Raw genomic sequence first — 20,144 nt, forward strand, 5'->3', positions numbered from 1 at the left:
CCCCTCTCCTTCTACATCAAGTGCTCCAACCCACTAATCATCTCAGTGATCTTTACTGAACTCTCCTATTTTTCAGCATCTCTTTTACACTGGGGTGCCAGAACTAGTCACTGTCCAGGTGTGGTCTCAGAAGTGCAGAACAGAGGGGAGTAATCACTTCCCTCAACCTGCTGGCTGAAATGCAGCTGGCTGTGCAGTTAGCTGAGTGAATTTTAACAGCCAAGCTATACGGTTTTTTTCCTTCAGGCTGCCACTTGGTAGTGGTGTCTGGATGTCTGAATGAGAAATTGCATTGGCAAGATTGTGTGAGCTGCAGAGAGAAAAATGGAGCCAGATACATCTCATCACACAATATTGTCCTAGCTACTCATCACAAGCCAGCAGCTTCATTCAGGTTGCTCAGGAACAATAAGCTCCTTGTGGGGACCCCCAGTACAGCAACAGGTTGGCTTTAAGAGTTGCCTTTGCCTTGATCCGTTCAAGTGATATCGTAAGTTAGACTCCTCTGAATTGCCTTTTGGAAGAGCTCATTGCATGGGGAGACTGGGAAGCTGAGTCTCCTGATTCACAAAGCTGAAGCTAGGTAGTGTGAACATGCCCCAGGGAGCCACATTGCCAAAGCTTTGTTGAAAGAGAGAAGAAAGACCACTTCCCCGCCATTGATGTGGTAATGGCCTCCAGAACACTGAAGTGTGGCTCTGTCAATGACGCACTGATTGCTATCTGAAAGTCAGTCTTCTGGGATATGAATGGAGGCTATTTTGTTCTTCTTCAGTTCATAAATTAGTGCATCTGAGTAGCCAGTGCCTGTGAGGGAGAGAACAGCTCAAGTGGTGAGAAAGCACGGCTTTCTCATGCTTCTGTCTTTGTGCATTGGCCATGGGTGAGTGGCCTGCTGATTTCATAAGAAGCCCTGTTCAGAAGTGAGCGTGGGTAAAGTTGGCATCTTTTATCTGAGTGCCATCTATGTAGGATATCCAGAAGTCAGGATTCCCCTTCTCTCACAGAACAGGCTGTGACCCCGGACTGAGCTGGCGCTGAGGGTCCCAGCTCCAGTCTCATTCATAAAGGACTTCCCCTCAATGACATACTGATGGTGACATATGCTGCAGCATCTCTCCATATAGTACAAGTGATGCTACCTTCAAAACGGAAATCCTGAGCCCAAATAAAATAAAGTAACAATAAAACTTAACACAGTAGGATGTTCCAGGGAATCTTTAAACAAAGGTTCCTGCACAGTACCTGCAGCACTGCAGTGAATTTAGAAATGCTGTTGGTGTCCTCCACTGCTTACAGTGGGTTTGTCATTTCAAAGTCCAGGTTTCTTTTTTCCCTTTTAAAGTTGCTGTCTCTAAAATATTCTACTTGACATTTTCTCTACACTAACAGGAATTTTTTTGTTGATTCTGGAAGCATTTGAGAACCGGGGAAATTGGCCAAGACATTCAAAAGTTAAATTAAAATCTGACTCTGCAAATAGCCAGTGTCACTGGTGTGAATAACTTCACTCCTCAGTTAAAGATACTGAGGGAAAACAGAGAACTGTATCAGACAGAAATGCAACTTAACGCATACAGATAAAAATAATCTAGGGTTGGCTAGGGTGACTTCCAAAGAAGATATTGGATATTTGGATCAAAAATTATTGATAGCAGTGGAGGAATTGCTGATGCTGTCGGTTAAGATCAGGACATTCCTAAGCTTGCTCTGCACTGGTGGTTGTGAGCTTTGTAAAACATTCAACTGCATAAGAACAGGATTTACGGGTAGGTAATCTGCAGCAGTCATTTTGGAAAGCTTTAATCATGGGTTAATTTTGGTGTCAGGAGTTTTTGTGTGCACTTATGGATTAAAGAACGTATGATATGTCTAGAATTCAGAGAGGGATGAAAACAATCCTCATGGTATATATCATCTTTTCCTGCTTGGAAGTGTCACTGATGTTGATCGGAACAACTGTGCCAGTTTCCTCTTGAAAAGTGTTCATTTACTGAAAACCAAATACATGAAATGTCATCCCTAGTGATACATTTGTCTCTGCATCTGTGCCCACATCTTCTGGGGCCAAAGTTTCCACATTCTTGCTTCTTCCAAAGCTGTTGCGGTGGAAGCCTTTCTCCTTTATAGCAATGTCAGGCGTTTCTCAGTAAAAAACAAACAAAGCTATTTTCCATTTCAGAATGCAAGATGTAATATCTCTGGAGAGATTAACCTTCTTTCCAGAGTTGTTTTTGTGGTTGAAAGAATAAATCTGTTATCATTAAAAAGAAAAAAAAGATCTTCACCTCATTATTTCCAGAAATAAAGATGACACAATGAGATTTATTAAGAATTGATTCTCAGTGAACTAAAGAAAGATCCAACCCCAAAGACTTTGTGTTCTAGAAAAAAGGCAGAAAGACAATAGGATGGACACAGGGGACGCTGGAAGAGGGAATTGCTCTGTGATATTAGTAAGAAAATATGTTCTTTTGAGGAAGGACTCTGAGAATTGGCTTGGCAAATGTGGCAGGAGAAGTTATTCAAACCTGCTTCATGTGTTAGGTTGACTGAGCTCAGTTGCATGAGGCAGAGATGTGAGAGATGCACAAAGTATCAGGAGTGGCATGGCTGGGAGGAGAGATTCGGGAGGAAATGTAGAGGGCAAGAAACATTAACATGATAACTTATCCTTTCCCACTCAGCCCATTCCCTCGGTTCCCTCTCCTGCTTCTCTGCCATAACTGAGCCCCTGGTTAGCTGCTGGATCCCCATCCCACTGACAGTGGCTCCTTGCTGAACCACCAACTCTTAGAGCAGCAGTAAAAATATTCCTCCACATATCCATGAGAAGAAACATGGTTTGGCATTTGGCAGTCACAGGATTGCAGATTTAGTGCTGAGGCAGCAGGTTTTGTGAGCAGACTGGCTTCTCATGTGCACTACCTGGGATGCCAAATTTCTCTGTGGCTTTTCTTTCAATTCTGTACCCCCTCCTGCACCTCTGGGGGGTGGGCCATTCTTTTTTTTCTTTTTTGCTTTGTTTTTTCCTTCTCTTTTACCTTGGGGCCATCAACAGGTTTGTTTCCTGATCTCTGTGCAGGGTGTCTGCTTTGAAGACAACTCACCTTTTAGTTACTGCAGGAATGTGAGGAATGAGGCCCCATGGCCCTGGCCTATCACCCAGCCAGGCTGTGTTTGTACATGCAGTGGAGAAGGAGCAAGGTGCTTGCAGTCCCTGGGAGCAGACTCTGCCCCTGCAGGCACTGCTTGGTGGGCAGCAAAGGGAAGATGGCAGTGGCATGTGAGGGGGACAGGGATGGACTTTAAATGCATATCAGAGCATTTCACTACACTGAAAAGTACTCGTTGGTAGTGCCAGCAGCAATATAGCCATATAGCTACAGATCACAATCCACCATGTAGAGTTTCAACTTGTTTTAACAATTAAGTTTTCTTGACAATATTAATGTCTGAGGCAAATCCATGGTAAATCAGTCTGGCAATAGGAGTGGGTTGCTGATCTGGCTGAAGTGGCTCTGGGATATTTGCAAGAGTGGGTGGGTTGGCTGGGCAGGAGGAGAGGGTTAGTCCTACCTCCACGTATCTGTCATGAATGTTGGTGACACTGTGTTCATATTTCCCCTCACAACTGCATCCACCAAGAGGGTGAACAGGACAAAAGAGCTTTGGTGAATCCAGCTGTCACAGTGGAGACAGTTATGTGCCCCATTTGCCTGCCCTGCTCCCTCGTGCCAGGGTGGGCAGTGTGCCATGCTCCAGCCACTCTGGCTCACAGCTGGGTATTTGGGCTTAAACTACAGGCAGCCGTGAATTTGTGCTTGTGCACCCCGGCTCTGCAGTGTGCAGGGGCAGAGGCACATGTTCACTTCCACCAGAAAACAGCCGGAAATGGGGAGCATCCTAAACTTCTCTCCCTGTTTGCAGGTGCATGTAACTTAGGCTTTTGCAGTGACACTTGAGATGGTTGTTTGTCTGTATGACTGAAGCAATAATCCAGTTGTCACGTCCACAGAGGGAGGAATGTCTTGCACCCAAACCTAGTTCTTCATGACTGGAGTGACTGCTCTGGGTTCCTCTTATGATAAAAGTAGGACTTTTAGAGCACATTGCTTACAGCCTATTTCTGATGCTGTTATGTGCTGCTGGCGGAGGGACCTGGTGCCCCTGTTGTGTGTGTGGATGGGCTGCAGCTGAGGAGCAAGCCTTTTCCTCGCTGTGAACACCGAAGTCTGTCACTCAGGAAAGCTTGGCTAATGTGGCCTACCTGTAACCTGTGTGTGACTAGCAATCCTAATTACCCGTGCAAATACTCCCAAGGCTGGAGGAGATCCCATGCTACAGTCTTATCTGGAGAGAGACTAAGCAATCCTATTGCCTCTCCTAGAACATCAAGTCACTGCATCACTTCAGGGCACAAAATGGGACTAAAACAATCCAAACTCTTACCCCTTCCATAATTACCTGGCTAATGAGCCCAAAGACCCTTACTCTCTCGTCAGTCACTGGTTCTGATTTTACTTAATATAGTCAGCATCTGAGCAGATAATATGCTAGCCATCAGTCAGGCTGAACGGTAGTAAAGCATTCAACTGCATAAGAACAGGATTTACCCTTGTTTTGCTGTGCTGCACCTGCAAAGTGGTATTCCCTGAACAAATAGCCATGATGTCAAGGGGACCCAAGTACTAGTTAAAGTATGTGCTCTTCACCTCTTGGCAGAGAAGAGCAGCACTGACTGAGTTTGAACAAAATCAGTCCTTCAGTGGGGGGTTTCTTGCTCCTTTTTGCACTTGTCCAGGACACCCCTGGGGGATGCTGTCTCCTGAGAAGGGGTAGAAACACTCGTGATGGAAATTACACTGATAGTCTTCCTTCACCCTTGATTCCCTTTGCAGAGCACAGTTGGAGAGAATCGATGGCTTCAAGGGCACCTGATACAGTTGCTAATCCATTACTGTGATTTGAACACAGCAGCAAGATGGGCACAACGCTGCAATTTGCCCAAGGAGGTGCTGCCTTATGGAGTGGCTGATGAGCTTCAAAAGCTTCAGATCCAAGAGAGGTAAATACTCTGTTTCATGCCTTTTTAGTGTAGATTGCTTATCATACAAAGACTACATACTTGCTTAAAATAATCTGCTATAATACATCCTTGGGGAGATAATTTTGCAAAAGCTTCCTCCATTTACTCAGATCACATCTTGGCCATGTACATGCTACATTTGCTTTTCATAAGCCTGGAAATGTCTGTGAAAGGTACATTTTAAATGCAGTCCTCAGTACTTAGAAGCTGTATGAGATTGCGTCGTGATGCAGAGGGGTTTTCAGACTCTCTCTGCCAGATCAACAGCTCAAATGAAATTACATGGATAAGATCTGGATATGCGTCTGTCTTACTGAGTTGATTACACATCTGTCAAAGTTTATGTACTCTGCATCCCCCACTGTACTGCAATCTGGTTTAATCCCTTTTTAGGAGACTTAGGGCCAATAAAATAATTTTAAAGTTCCTTAAATTTTTCTAACTGTATTTATTTTCTTGCCCCCTTGACATCTTATAAGCCATTTTTCATCCCAGTCTGTAATTTTTGCCTCATCCAAAGCTCTCAGAAGTAATGGGAGTTTTTGACATTTGGGGTCAGATCCCGGAAGAGTCCCATTAATTGAATTTAGGATAAAACCGGACTCTCCAGCGCAAATTTACCAAGTGAGCTTAAGAAACCTTTAGCCCCCTAATTAGTCTCTGTTCCCATTTCTTCCTCTAATGCAATCCCAATAACACAGTGCCATGGTTCCTCTCCTGCTCTGGGACCCCAATGTTTTACGCAGCAGTTGCTGCAGATCCTCTCTCAATGGGAACTTCATCCTTTGCATGAACTGAAACAAGAGTGCAAAGGCAGAGGTACAAAAAAAGAATTGTAAAATCCTTATATTAAGAAGGGTTCTTATAACTCCTTGATTTGAAGTGCACAGAACTGTGCAAAGCGCTCCAGTCAAGGATCTCTGTGAACCTACTGGTGTAGGAGGAGCAGAGAAGAAGGATAGAGGGAAGAGGGTGGCCAGGTTCCATGCTGCATGTAGACAAAGCTGTGCAAAGTTGAAAAGAGGCTCTATATTTCAGAAGGCCCATTTAGTCACCTAAACTGTTAGGAGCTGTCTGATCCCCCCAGCAAGCTGTATCTGGAGGAATACCAAGGCTTTGTAGTTCTGGTTCTGGGTATTCTCTGCTGTGTCTTTTGAAGAAAATGGCCTAAGATCACCCCCTTCATGCAACAACATCCCAGGCACTTGCTCAGCTATGCTATATGGAGGAAGAAGGGCTATATTTGAAAAAAATGTCTCAATGCAAAAGATCTGCTGTGCCCCAGTAATTCACTTTTATACTCATGTGAGTGATGGTATCTTGGTATCTGCCATTCTTCAGTAACTCTGTCCATTATATTTTTAAGCAAGTTATTCAGAAATAACCATGTTTGGCACCCTTTTTAAAAACCTTTTCTTTTTTTCCTGGGGAAAAGCCTGCACATATGCAGGCTACTGCAAGTCTTGTGGAACTGCAGAGCTTGCAGATGATACTGCATGAGGGTGTTGTGAGGATCTCACCCAGGACTGCGCAGATCTGGAACCTCAGGCTGGATGAGGGCTGGCTGGTAGTCCCGTCAACACAGGGCTCAGTAGCCTCTGTGCCCATGTGTGTTTGAGCCAAACTCCTGCAAGGCTGCAGGCTACCACAGTCCTTGGGTTCAGAGTAATTACCCCACCACCTTGCTGGCCAGCTACCATCAAACGTAATTTTCTCCACTCATTCCTGTGCAGAAATTCATCTGGTTGGATTCTGTGCAGAGAAGAGGACTTATCCCTGAATCCTCAATGCAAACAGGCGAGCTCTGGGCTGTGTGGTTGGAGGGCAGCACAGCTCAAAGCCTTGCTGTCACTCCCGGAGCGATCACATTTCCAGGTAGAGTCAAGGCTTTTGTCAAAAACAGAAGAGAGGAAGCAGTGACAATTTTGGCATTCCTTTAGGACTCTTCCACTGTGGTACACATCAGTCACCTTACTGCATGGTGGTGTCCTTGTCTGGACTTGGCACCACTTGCCTGATGTTTCCCTCTTACCCTCACTGGTGAAATATGTTGGGGGCTTTTTTAGCATGGAGATTGGTGATTCTAGTTCAGAAGCCAGGTGAGATTAGAGGAAGGGTTGTGGGAAAATCTTGACCACTCCCAAGCTCACATGGAGCTGAACCTCTCAGTGTACATAGTGGAAATCTGAATCTGATTTGAAATGGTCTGTGTGTCCAGGAGGAGTTGGTGATGCTATCACACACTGCTGTATGGGGAGGAATAAAGCCAGCAAAAGTCGATGATCCCTGAGTAGCAAGTTGGGCTCTTCCAGCACTGTGCTCTTGGTGTGGGAAGCAGGGGCAGGGTCCCTGTTGGCATGGCTGTTGCACGAGTCTGCACGCCCATGCTCATCTGCTGCCTCACATGGTTACATGCAGATGATTTGAGTGCTTCCTTTTACCTTATGTTCTTAGTGCAGGACTTTCCTACTGGTGTCATATGTCAGATGTATGAACTCCAGCTAACAGTTGGGATCTGTCACTGGCTGCCTGGTTAATGCTGACACCTCACTAGAGGATAAGGAGACTATTTTAAGAAGACCAGCCTGAGACTGAGTGAGGTTACCTGCTCCAACAGGTTTATCATGAAGTTGGTTGTTTTGTACATTACAGCAAATTTCCATCTCCTGGAAGAGATGTTTGTGCAAAAACTGCAGCTTTCATAACTAAAAATTGTATTTTTAGAGCATAGATTGGACTAACTTGAATTACGCAGAAGGTGACTGAGAACATAGTGTATTATTTTTTAAGGCTGATGATTTTGGGATGGTCTCACAGATGGCCTCGAACAGTTCATGTGCTGAGCTTCATGGGTCTGATCTTTCTCCTAGTGCAGGTCTGCACTGCTTCACGTTCAAGCCCCATGGAACTTCTGGAAATACAACACAGATGTAATCACCCTCAAAACACTGTCTGCAAAGGCCCGCTTCTCCAGATGGTACATGGCTTTCTTGGAGCACAGGAAACTCTTGTCTTTCTAGAACATGTGTCTGCTTAGCTCTGGCGCATGGCTGGAGCTGCTCTCTTCCCTCCTAAAGCTGCACCAGCCGCCACTTGGGAACCAGAGGTTTTTGCATGAGCTGTAATCCCTCAAAACACAAAGGGCTGATCAACAGAAGTGTGACTTAGCCACAGATTTTGTGCTTCTAGAAAGATAAAAAACATTAGTACATCTCTCTGCTCTGGGAGTCCTGCATCGTATATGGGTGGAGGGAAGGCATGCTGATTAGGATGTGCTCTGCCATTCCTGAGGAGTTGGGACAGATGAGTAAAACCCTTTGTGTCCCGGTTTACTCAGTCAAGATACCTGCTGCAGTAGCTGCTATAAAATCAGCAGAGCCATGGAACCTAATAAAACAGTCTGTCTGCCTTATTTATTGAGCTAACAAAGCAGCAGGTTCCCAGAGAGGGTGTCCACACTGTAGAGAACAAGGTGGTACCAGCATATAAATTACATCATCTCTGCTAGTCATACCATATGCAGCTCCTGAAATCTGCAGGTGAGAATATTCCTGGAGACCTGAGACTGCACTCCTTCATTAAATATTTTACACAAATATTGACTTCCCCATGCACACAAACCCATGGAAAAGAGTGTTTGTACAGTGAAAGCTGTTATGCTACAAAATTAGTCACACAGTCCCCTAAACATAAGGTTAGTAAATAGTTTCTCAAATAATAAAACATTTCAAGTCTCTGTGGGAAAGAGACTATCCAGAAATTTGTATTATGTCCAAAATAGCTGGATACTTTTTATTAGTTTCTTTCCTCTGATTGCATCATCTGGCTGAGACACCACAGCAATACTCTGACCTTCCAGTTACAAGGCCATTTCAAGATACTCTGTTGCATTTTGAAAATAAAATGTGCTGTGTAAAGATCCTGTTGTAGGAAATCAGTTAGCTCATTTCTGCATACATCTTCCAGCGTTCCCAGGGTATTAATACACAGATACTGAATTCCTCTGTGCAGTGCCATCTGAAACCCAAATGGAGGGAGTCGCACAAGCAAGGCGCTTGGTCTGTGGGTTCAGCTGGCTGCCTTCCCCTAAATATAGAAGGTGTTGAAACTTTATTTCTGAACTTTTCTCATTTCATCCCTGTGCAACGTAGGACAAATGGTGCAACCAATGTGGACATTTTACAGGGAGGGGGATGGAGAAGAAGCTGGACAGCGTTGGGGAGGTCTGTGAAGCCTTCCTAAGCCATTGCACTATAAAATGATGAGGCAGATTCACCTAGTTCCAGCTGGTGATCTTGGTGTGGAGCAGTCTGAGAGTGTCTTTCTGAGCCAGTTTATGCTGTGGAGAAGTGTGAAGCTCCTGTTTAGACACAGTGCTGGTCAGAGCTGACATCTCTGTTATGTATTACACCGTGGGAGCTAGCAGACTTCCATGTTAACCTCCAGGGCAAAAAGCAGTAAATCTAAAATGTGTTATCTCTGAATGTGGAAACAGCTGCCCAGCTTTGTCATCCAAGTTGCATCAGTTCTGGGAAAGAGAGCTGAGCATTGAGGCCAGGGCTTGGGATTCTGACTCCAGCAAGTGTTTCTGTTTGGGTGTTCCCTGCAGCGGGTATAGTGCATGTGCATGATAAGGTCTTGGACATAGTACCATTTCTGTGACAGGAATGAAAAGAGAGGATAAGTCAAGATGAAAGAGATTGAGATTACAGGGAAGGTGAGGAAAGAGAGGGTAAGAGAAAAAGTTGAGTAGCTTGGGGAAATAGAGGACCACAGTGAAATAAGGAGCTTAAAACTCCCTGACATTTCTCCACTCCAGGATTGGCTCTCATTGCATGGCTTAAAGCTGTTGCATCTGATTCTGTGTAGGGTAGAAGATGCCTCAAAAGCAGATAATTATGAAGAGAGTAAGAAGAAGGACTATTACCAGCTTCCTATTCCACGGGCAAATATTCACTTCCTGCAAACTTGGGAAGAGATGCTGCAGTGCTGGGAAAAGGTGCTGCAGGTGAGTGTTACTCTGGTATTTACTTTGCAGGGTCAAGGAGCAGTAACTCCATAGCAGGCTGGTGCACAGGGTTGTATGTGGGCCACTGCCGTCAAATGTCACCCTCCCCAAGTCAAGGACAGCTGCTTCCTCTAGGCTTGTCTGATTTGGGGAATGTGTTGGGAATTGCTGTGCCAGGAAGGGTCTCCCCAGGGGTAACTCAGGTGTGCTGTGAGAGTTACTTGTCTCTGTAGCAGTTTGCACACTGGCAAAGAGATGCAGCTGTTGGAAAGGAAATGCTTGTCTTCTGGACAGGGACTGTTCAGGCTACTTTCAAGTGTAGACAGTCTCTAAGTGAAGAAGGGTTTTGTCTGTGTTACAGCCTGGGCAGGTCGTTGGCATCGACATGGAGTGGAGGCCTTCGTTCGGTATGGTCGGGAAGCCCCGTGTCTCCCTCCTTCAGATGGCTCTGAAGGATGAGGTGTTCCTGCTCGACTTGCCACGGCTCCTTGAGCAAGCTGAGGTGGAGGGTGAAAAGGAGAAGCTTCCCCATTTCATCCAGATGCTCTATTCAGATGCGGCCATTACTAAACTAGGTAATATGCCTCTCTTCTCCCTGCCTCATGTCTTTACACAGCTTTTTTTGTGTAATTAATTCCTAGATCCTTTTGGGGTTGTCATTCTCTAAATCCACTTATCACAGAACCAGCCTTTGTAGCCCAGGGTGTTCACATACTGCCATGCCAGGAAGCAGGATGACCAGTGTAACTAGGAATGGTAGAAACACTTCCCCATTTCGGGTCAGACCCAAGATTTCTGATTTAGCCTGCCCCCTCAAACTTGGGATTGTTTTAGTTCCATACTAAACACCAACTTGCACCCAACCGTCTAGGGAAGTCTGCTATCCAGAGCTTTCTGGACTTGTTGGCCCTGTCCCAAAGGTTCTGTGCTGGACACCAGAGCTCTCCTGCTTACCATACAGATTCTTTTTGGAGGCTTTTGGCAGGAGTTGTTAAACTTGGAGTTGAAGGGCAAATTCATAATAGCCTTTCACTGAACTGACAGATTTTAAGTAAGTTGATCTTAAACTCAGCATTTTTCATCCACCTCTCCCAATATTGATCTGCAAGACTATCTTTTAGGAACAGGAGAGACAGGAGTCTTCCTTGTTCCCTATCTTCCACCAATGTTTATACATATATTGTCAGCATTTTGACTCTGAACTAGAAAACGCTGTGGTCTCTTAGCGATGATTTGAGTTTTCCTACCTGTGTGATTTGGACTTTTTTTATCTCCAGGTTATGGGATGTCTGGAGACCTTAGCAGCCTTGCAGCCACATGGTCTGCTTTGAAAGACATGAACAAGCAAGCACAAAATGTGGTGGACCTACTCACAGTAGACAAACAAGTAAGAATTAACACATAAAGATGTGGAAAATTGTGTCTCCTGCATATGCTCCTAGATAACTGTCATGAATCCACAGCATTGTCTGTTTGTATCCCATACTGGCAGGGAGATGGCTAAATGAGTAAATAGATATTTTCCGCTTGTGATTTTGAGGGTAATGTGATTCTGTAAAGAAAGACAGAAGCTTTTAGTTTTCATCAACTAAAAAGTTAGAGCTTGATATACTAATATCTTTCTTCACAGTTTTATAAAAGGTACGAAAAAAATTGAAATGGAGATGTAGCTCCATTCAGCTAGGAGAAAGTTTCTAAGCATAAGTCATACTTGAACTCAGTAAGACTAAATTCTTGTAGAAATTCTGATATTCCAGGATCATGCAGTATTGAAGCAGATATTACGGAGTTAATGATTTGTAGAGAACTCATAATGTTTGTAGGAGAGCTACTGGTAGATTCAGCACAGGAATTTCTGTTCAGCTAAAGTACAGCTGCCTCTGGGTTTGCACACAGTAGATTTTAGCAGTCTGCAGAAACGTTAAGGACAACCATTTTAATGGGTAAAATTTACAGAGTGTGTTTCAGGCTGTTTGCTGGGGTGAACCCAGATCTTTGGGACTGATAACCTGGGAAGGGCTGCAGGGTCTGAAGTACCTGCCAGCAGCTATCGCCTCAGTTTAATCTGAGAAATGGCAATTTCAGAAAGGCCGTTGCCCACTGTGTTACAGAAATACCATTTCTCACTGGAGTTAGGAGGAGAAATGTGATGAACCGCCACTGCTATCTTTTATTGAATTGGTGCCCAACAGCCTCCAGCATGGCTGAGCACCCTGCAAACCTTTGAGAAGTCACAGTCACAGCCCCACTGCACTAATGCAGTGCTGCACGACAATGCACTTTTTTTCCTTCCCTGGCTGTGAAACAGATTTCTTTCCAGCAAATGTGTTTGTTAACCAAATAACCAGACGCCGTATATATCTAATGTCATCCCAGCCCTTGTCTGAGACAACGGAATTCAATATGCCAGGCAAGAGATAAAAATCATAGGGTTGCTATGTGGCCCCACCCACTGGAATAGGAGGTGTTGCAGAAGATGTTTTATAACCATGTGTTTTATGTCCTTCTCTTTCCATCAGCTGCAGAAGAGCTCCATTGACTGGAAGAAGGGCGGCCAGAAGGTCGATGTACTGTCCCCAGAGCAGCACTGTGAGGATAGAGAGTTCAAGCAGCCAGAGAAAGGACTCAGCCTCTTGGTGCAACATGTGCTGGGGAAACCTCTAGATAAAACAGAGCAGCTGTCTAACTGGGAGAAACGGCCTCTCCGGGAGGAACAGATCCTTTATGCAGGTCTAGTCTCTGACTCTGTGGGAAGGTGCTACAGATTGTCCATTACAGGCTGTGTTTGTCTGTTCTCTGTCACCAGAAAACTCATTAAGTAACAAACGAAGAAAATGGCTTTGCAGAGTTGTTTCTGTTCAGAGAAGCCAGGATATGTTATGTTTGTCCTTTTGTGGACATGGCTTTAATGGTTGAAGTTTAAACTGCCCAGTGATTCATTATTTCCCTTATGAAGGAATTCCTGTGCTTTGCAGATTTTGTCTGATGAAACATCACCTCGGTGGAAACTCCTCTCAGTAACTGAAAGGAAGAAAGTCCACTTCCTTCTGCCTCATTTCACAGACTTTCTGGGAAACAAGTGCTGCAATCGTCATAGTGAAGTGCTTGTTAGAGCAGGGTTAAAAATGGTAGATATGGTGTCAGAAACTGCAGCACAGAATCAGTACTGTGGAGAGACCAGTGGAGTTCATTGTTGATTACCCCAGAGTCAGAAGTCTGGGTCTAAATCTTTTCCTGGGGCATCATAGGACAGTCTACTGAAGAAACCAGCCCTTTGTTAAATTCAACTATCCTTGAAGCTGACACAGTTCCCACAAGAGTTAATCACTAGAACTTGTTAAACTGGCTTGGAGACTTAGACAGTTCCCGTTGCAAGGAACAGAAGCCGCATGGCAGTGCGTGTGGGCAGGTGAATGCAAACAACTCGGTTATTACTTTTCAAGATATTGCATCTAATGGGGAAGTTACCTTCCCATAGCTGAAATGCAGTAATAAACTGTGGGCAAGCCGCTGCTCAGTAACAATAGCGAGTGAAATGGGTTGGCTGAAGCTATCTTACATGGTGGTTTGTACAGACGCAATTTGCATTGTGTTACAGTCAGATAGCAGAGGGCCTGTCTCTTGTTGAGCCCCTCTGCCCTAACTCTTTGTGATCATGTGTTAGGTTATGACACCTACTGAACCAGTAAAGGAGTGCAGGCTCTGACATTAGTAGGAGCTTCACAGGTTGTTTGCATTCAGTGGCATTTACAGAGGTGAGGGCTATTCCTTGCTCAGGAAAGCCTCTGTTTTACTTTTGAATTAAACCAGCTAAGGCTCATATTCCCTTATTTTCAGCTTCAGATGCGTACTGTTTGCTGGAGATTTATGAGAAACTCTGTAAGGATCCAGCGAGCTTTGGTCTGAGTTCAGACCTGACTGGGAGTCTGGTGGGAAAACCGAGCGTAAAACTCAGGGCAAAGAAGCAGCTGAATAAACAAGAAGTACCATCACCTTCTGGACAGGTTTGTAAACATCTTCAAAGAACTGCATGTTGCTCAAGAGCCCTGCAAATCATATGTTGCCTTGTCTCTCAGTCATACTTCTAGGTATGCATGGCATGCCTGTTTGTAGTCTGTTCTCAGGACTATTGCAGCAAACATCTTCCTTGCTCCTCCCCTTTACTGGTAAGATGTGCTTTTTCCTTTGTGTGCCTTGGGTCAGCTTTCCCTAAAATTTTAGGTTCGTTTGTCTTTGCAGAATGATGGTGCAGGTCTGCATGGCAGAATCCAGCTAACCTTCCTGTTGGAAATGCTCCTTCCACACTTCCTCAGCGGTGTGGACTTGAATTCTGTGGCCTAGGTGTTGCATCACTGAGGCTTCAAAACTCTTAACTTCCTTACTTTTGCTTTTAACTGAGCATTCACACTTTGGTTTCACATTGGGAATGACTACTTTACTGTGTCTGGAGTAGAAGTCTGCAAACAAAGAATCCCTTGAAAAATTTATTCTGGTGATTGCATGTCTCTGTCTCCCCACCTACCATCACATACTCCATGACTGGCCTCCCCCTGCGATATATGTTGTGGCAGAGCCTTAAAACTCCACCCTACATAAATTGGAGCTGTGTAATTCTGCTTAAATATCTTGAAATGTGACTGGACCTTCTCTCTTAGTTATCAAGTTTTACTTTTAAAATGCAACCATCCGGTTGTTTATGCACCTATGAAAACATTAGCAGAAAAACAGTTTTATTTATTAACTGAGAAGACTCACTATGGCTGTGTATCCTTCTGAGTAGTCCCAGCTGTGTATTTAGCTTCTGAAGTCAATACTACCTTCCATGGCTGGGCTGAGATGCTATTGATTATAGCCACCTTTTCAGGATCCTCCTTATCAAGTGTGTGTAAATGTACAGTATGCCATTAGTCTTAGTCAGGCAGTAAAGCACAAAGCTCCTCAGTAGTTTCCTAAGCACTCCGTGTTCATGGGAATATTGTATGTTACAACAGATCTGACTGGCTGCTGCAGAGATGGGAAAAGTAAGTACTTCAGGCTTGAATTACCTTGTGAACTCACAGGTCATCTTTGTGTTCCGTACAGTCAGATTCATTAACTGAGAGGTAGTTGGTAAAACCTGGACTGGGTCTCAAAAAACCAGACTTCTGGCTCTGCATCCTGCATGACTCCAAGCTCTCTTTCCCGGTGTTTCCTGGTATACTATCTGAAGTGGGGCTAATGACACTATTCTCCTTTATAAGCTTTTTGCTCTCTGCTGGCATGAAACGTGAGAAAAAAGCTACATATGACATTGCTGGCCATTGAATAAACACTAGCTAAGAGACAGCTGCTGCTCCTTTACATCTGTTTGAACAGAAGCAGCAGCGCAGGGTTAGTGTCTTCCAACTCGCTCATCACTGAAGGGTCAGCTTGATCTGTTGTCACAGCACTGATGCCTCAGGGCGCAGCTGCATCCACCAAGGTCCTTGCAGGAGGTGGTGACAGTCCAGCCTACCCAGTGCTGCAGAGCTTTGAGTGCCTGTACCAGCTTCTGGGAGGTGCAGCATCACACAGATTGATCTCTCAGATCTGAGCTAGTTTGAATGGTCAGCCTGGGTGTATCTGCATGGTGTGCCACAGCATTTCCAGGCCTGAGTTAGCTCCTGCAGAGCTAATCTGCAATGCTGCAGTAACAGGTTCCAAAGCCAGTGTAGCCCTGCATACATGGTCCTTCAGTCATCTCAGCTGATTCAAGTTTCTGGAGGCAAAAGCTGGACATTGGAGGTTCCCTAATAACTTCCATTCTCCATGAATTTAGCTATTGTGTTTCTGGGAGCCTCCCAATGACAAAGTATCCAACTGCAGGAACTCCCCCAACACCAGACATTTGAAATAAAATAAACAGAATTCAGGCACTGACTATTTTTAAACTTCCGAAGATAACAAAGCTGACGTGACTGCTTTGTCTACCTATTTCTCCCTTTGTCTCTCAGATCCCCTTCCCAAATCATAACTTTGGCATGTGTATATTAATTGCAGTCTAATCTGATAGGGAATAGCAGTCTTGAAGATGTGTTGCTGTGGATTCCTGAGAATTAATGTCTGCGTAGAGCATAGAAGGCCAAGTTGGCATTTCTCTAGGAAAGGCTGCAGATCCCTGGTTGGGTGGCCAGCTGGCCAGTGAGTGAATGTCTAATTCAGAATTAGTCATATCATGTGCTGCCTCCTGCCCAAGTGAAAGGTGGGTGATGTAGAAAGGGCATGAAGGAGGAACTAGAGGTGTTGCAGAGCATGGGGGAGACTGTAATACAGGTGGACAGTTGGATTTACCATGATGGGTGAACGCAGGGAGACAAAACAGAAATGTACTGGAAATCAGCCTTCTGTTCTGCTGCTTACGGCTCTCTTGCCTTTCTGTAGCAATGCAAAGGATCCAAAAAGGAGCCCTCATGTCCCCCTGCTCCCATCTCCCCAAAGGAATTCAGCGTGGTCTGTGATAACATGCTGCAGGGCCTCGGGCGTTATCTTCGCTGCCTTGGTGTAGATGTCCAGATGCTGGAGAATGACGATGACCACAGGAGAGCTGCTGAGGTTAGTCAAGTGTGTGTGTGTGTATCTGTGCTCCTTGGGGAAGGCCTGCTGCTTACTGTGCAACTGCACAGGTTAGTCACTCACACTGGACAGGCAGCAAGTTGGCAGAATCTGCTCAGGACATGCTTCCTCCTGTGCCTGTGCTGAGACCCAGTCCCCTGGTTCAGTCCAGGAAATTGAGCCAGTTGGCAGCTGGTATTAGCTAGTCCCTACATTAGTGTGTGGGCTTGGTTCTCCATTTCCAGAAGAGAGGAGGTGAGCAGGGAGGGCTGTGATCTCAAGTCTCATTTGTGTCTGTAGATTTGTGTCATTGACAGCTGGGATGTTTCAAGTCATTTGAGGCACACAAGCAGAGTATAAAGATGTGACCTCCAGTCTCAAGTGTCTTTGGTGGAGAGGTGGTGGTGTGTTTGCAACAAGACAAAAATCAGAGAAAGGAACCCAACATTCACTTAGGTTTCTAATGGACTCAAGTTTGGGCTTACAGAGAAGGTATTTGCCTGCCTTGTGCCTGGGTCAGTTGGACAGAACCAGTATCAAAAGATGGATGTTCAATATGAAAGGGAAAACTTCCATAATAAATTGCCACATAACGTCCTAGCTGGCTACTGCGTTATAAAATGACTCAAAAGTGATCAGCCATGACTTACAGTGAAATATTCTTGGCTGGAGAGCTGTCTGCAAGAAAAGGATCTGGGGGTTCTAATTGACAAGCAATTGAACATGAGCCAGCAGTGCCCAGGTGGCCAAGAAAGCCAACGGCATCCTGGCTTGTATTAAAAATAGCATGACCAGCAGAAGGAGGGAGGTGACAGTCCCCCTGTGTTCTGCACTGGTGAGGCCACACCTGGAGGGTTGTGTCCAGTTTTGGGCACCTCGATACGAGAGAGATCTGGAGGGGCTGGAGCGAGGGCAGAGGAGGGCAACGAGGCTGGGGAAGGGCCTAGAGAATAAACCCTGTGAGGAGAGATTGAAGGAGCTGGGACTGTTCAGTGTGAGGAGGAGAAGGCTGAGGGGAGACCTCATCACTCTCTACAGCTCCCTGAAAGGACATTTTAGAGAGGTTGGTGCTGGTCTCTTCTCACAGGGGATTGGTGATAGAACAAGAGGGAATGGCTTTAAACTGCAACAGGGGAGGGTCAGACTGGACATTAGGAAAAAATGTTTCCCAGAAAGAGTGGTCAGAGAGTGGAACAGGCTGCCCAGGGAGGGGTGGGTCGTTTAGATGAGCTGTTGGGGGATGTGGTGCAGGGAACTTTATAGAGTCAGGCTGATGGTTGGACTCGATGATTCTGAGGGTCTTTTCCAACCTGAATGATTGTGACTCTGTGATTTGGGAAAATGAGAGTCTCTAACATAGATGGGGACAATGGACATTGATCTGAACTCCCATAACAACTTTGACCCTCTGCCTTTTGGAGGAGAGACACATGCTTCTGCATTTCAGACATATTTCTACTATGCCAGAAATGGAGATAACGAGCCCACACAGTGTGTTGCTATCAAATATGCACTGATCACCCGGCCTGGTGCACAGGATGTTTCCTCTTCACATGTCTGCTTGGCCTGAATCCTGAGCAGGCTCAAGCTTCTGCAGAAATAATTAATATCTCCTCTCTGCCAAACTTACACAAGTCATTTAAACAAACTCATTCTCACTGCCTCCCCCCAGAGCCCTGTCTCCACTTCTCATCCTGATATCTCATTGTGCCATGGACAGGATATTTTACACTGCTTTCTCTATGGTGACCGGACAAACATCCTTTCACTATCAAAAGCCCTTGGAGTGTTACTGTACTGCAGAGCCTTTGATCTGTGCTTGGATAATCAAAGATAAAAATAGACTCCTCCCACCCTGCTTTATATCTGGCTAGTCCTGATTTAATATTAATAGAAGTTGAATGTTGACCACCCTACACCTGAAATCTTGTAGATGTTATTGCAAAGCACAGGAGAAAGGTTTGGATCCTGATCACTGTATACAAGATAGTTTGGGTGTTGTCCCAACACAGGCTCAAACTAATGTCACCAGGAACACATAAGTGTGTACAGAGTTAGTGTTTGTTCTTCATTGAAGTCATCTCACTAAAGTGATTTATCAGTCGTATTACACATCTCCTTGTGCCAAGAACTTCTGAATCGCCCAGCATTTGCTCCTTATTGTCCTCATTCCTGTTGCTTGTTAAAGTGATTTCGAGTATTGGTAGGCAGATGGATCTTGTCCTTCACCATCTATTATTTGAGATCAAACTTAAAAGCCCGAGAGCTTTGTAGGTTGTGCTTGGGCAGCTATGGGCTTTTTTTATTTTTTTCTATTAGACTAATGCTTCTAGCAGTAATTGGTTTGAGAAACCTCGTTCCCAGGCTAAAGGTGAAGTCTGTGTCCTGTGTACTGCTTCGTATGAGCTGCTATTACTGGCTGAATGTTTTATCTTGGACAACAGTTGTCATGATGAGTTTATCATGCCAGATCTTCAATCTCAGATCTGCTGACTTGTGAGAGCAGGACCTCCGACACCATGAGACAGTGTATCCCCCACTTTTGTCCGTATTTAGCTGCTGTGACACCAGTTTGCATTCTGTGTATTTTATGGTGCCATTTAATTAGAACTTAACTGGAGAAGTGATTGATTAAAAGTTACCTGTCCATAAGCATAGACACAGAAAATCTTTAAAGATGGAAAGATAGTAGAAATTCATACTGAAAATTTCTCTGGTTAAATCTGTCCTCATGTTGAAGGCAAAGAGCTCACAGTCCCATCTTTACAAAACCGTTTTCGCCTCTGTTCACGAGCACCAGCGTCTCTGGGAAGAGTGGCTTCATGTCCCAGTACAGGTGCCATGTCATTTTCCAAGTCTTCTCACTCGGTGGGGTGGCAGTGATGTTTTTACTGTGTTACATTTATATCCTAGCTGCTGTGGTGCAGTGCACACAAGTGTTTGGCAAAGCAGGTATGTAGTTGGGGGATGAAATTTGTACCAGATGTGCTGGACAAGCTCATTTACCTGACTTTAGCAGCCTGTGCATTGGGAGCTGGGGGGATTCACCACACACTTTCCTTGAAACATGTCCCTGCCTGGCAGGACTGCTCCAGTCCTGCACCTGAGGCCCTTCTGGAGGGCAGTGGCCCAGGCTGACCCAAGCCTGGCTCACTCCCGTGTGGCAGAGAAGGGCAGCCTCTCCCGAGGAAGGCTGTGTTCATCCAGCCATTCCTCATCAGAGGCTTCCGACTCCATACCAAGTAAAGAGTGATTCCATCTAGAACAGAATGCAGAGATTTGGTCTGTCTTACACAGCATCCTTCTGTGAGTGCAGGTGCCATTATTGGGGTAAGTCACCCTTTGTGTTTACACTTATTCCCATAAGCAACATGTTATTTCCAGTTAATATGTTTCTCTACTTAAATCACATCCTATGCCTGTTGTGTTTTTAGCCAGGTCTTCCAGCTCGTCTTCTGCAAACTTCTCTTTGCAGAG

At 45.0% G+C, this 20,144-nt stretch overlaps 1 protein-coding gene across 7 annotated transcripts in view; it reads left to right on the forward strand.

Moving 5' to 3' along the window:
* The window catches only part of EXD3 (exonuclease 3'-5' domain containing 3), a 288,705-nt gene that overhangs the window by 127,732 nt on the left and 140,829 nt on the right, over positions 1 to 20,144 (forward strand). For all 7 annotated transcript variants that reach the window (XM_026860473.1, XM_026860475.1, XM_026860474.1 and 4 more), the window contains exons 11-17: positions 4,902 to 5,068; positions 9,959 to 10,097; positions 10,459 to 10,672; positions 11,375 to 11,484; positions 12,617 to 12,827; positions 13,935 to 14,101; positions 16,497 to 16,667. In XM_026860473.1, the coding sequence (XP_026716274.1) occupies positions 4,902 to 5,068; positions 9,959 to 10,097; positions 10,459 to 10,672; positions 11,375 to 11,484; positions 12,617 to 12,827; positions 13,935 to 14,101; positions 16,497 to 16,667 (1,179 nt within the window). The remainder of the gene's footprint in view (positions 1 to 4,901; positions 5,069 to 9,958; positions 10,098 to 10,458; positions 10,673 to 11,374; positions 11,485 to 12,616; positions 12,828 to 13,934; positions 14,102 to 16,496; positions 16,668 to 20,144) is intronic.

This window comes from Athene cunicularia (genome assembly GCF_003259725.1).
Source record: "Athene cunicularia isolate RWA chromosome 17 unlocalized genomic scaffold, athCun1 chr17_part1, whole genome shotgun sequence".
Classification (NCBI taxonomy): Eukaryota; Metazoa; Chordata; class Aves; order Strigiformes; family Strigidae; genus Athene; species Athene cunicularia.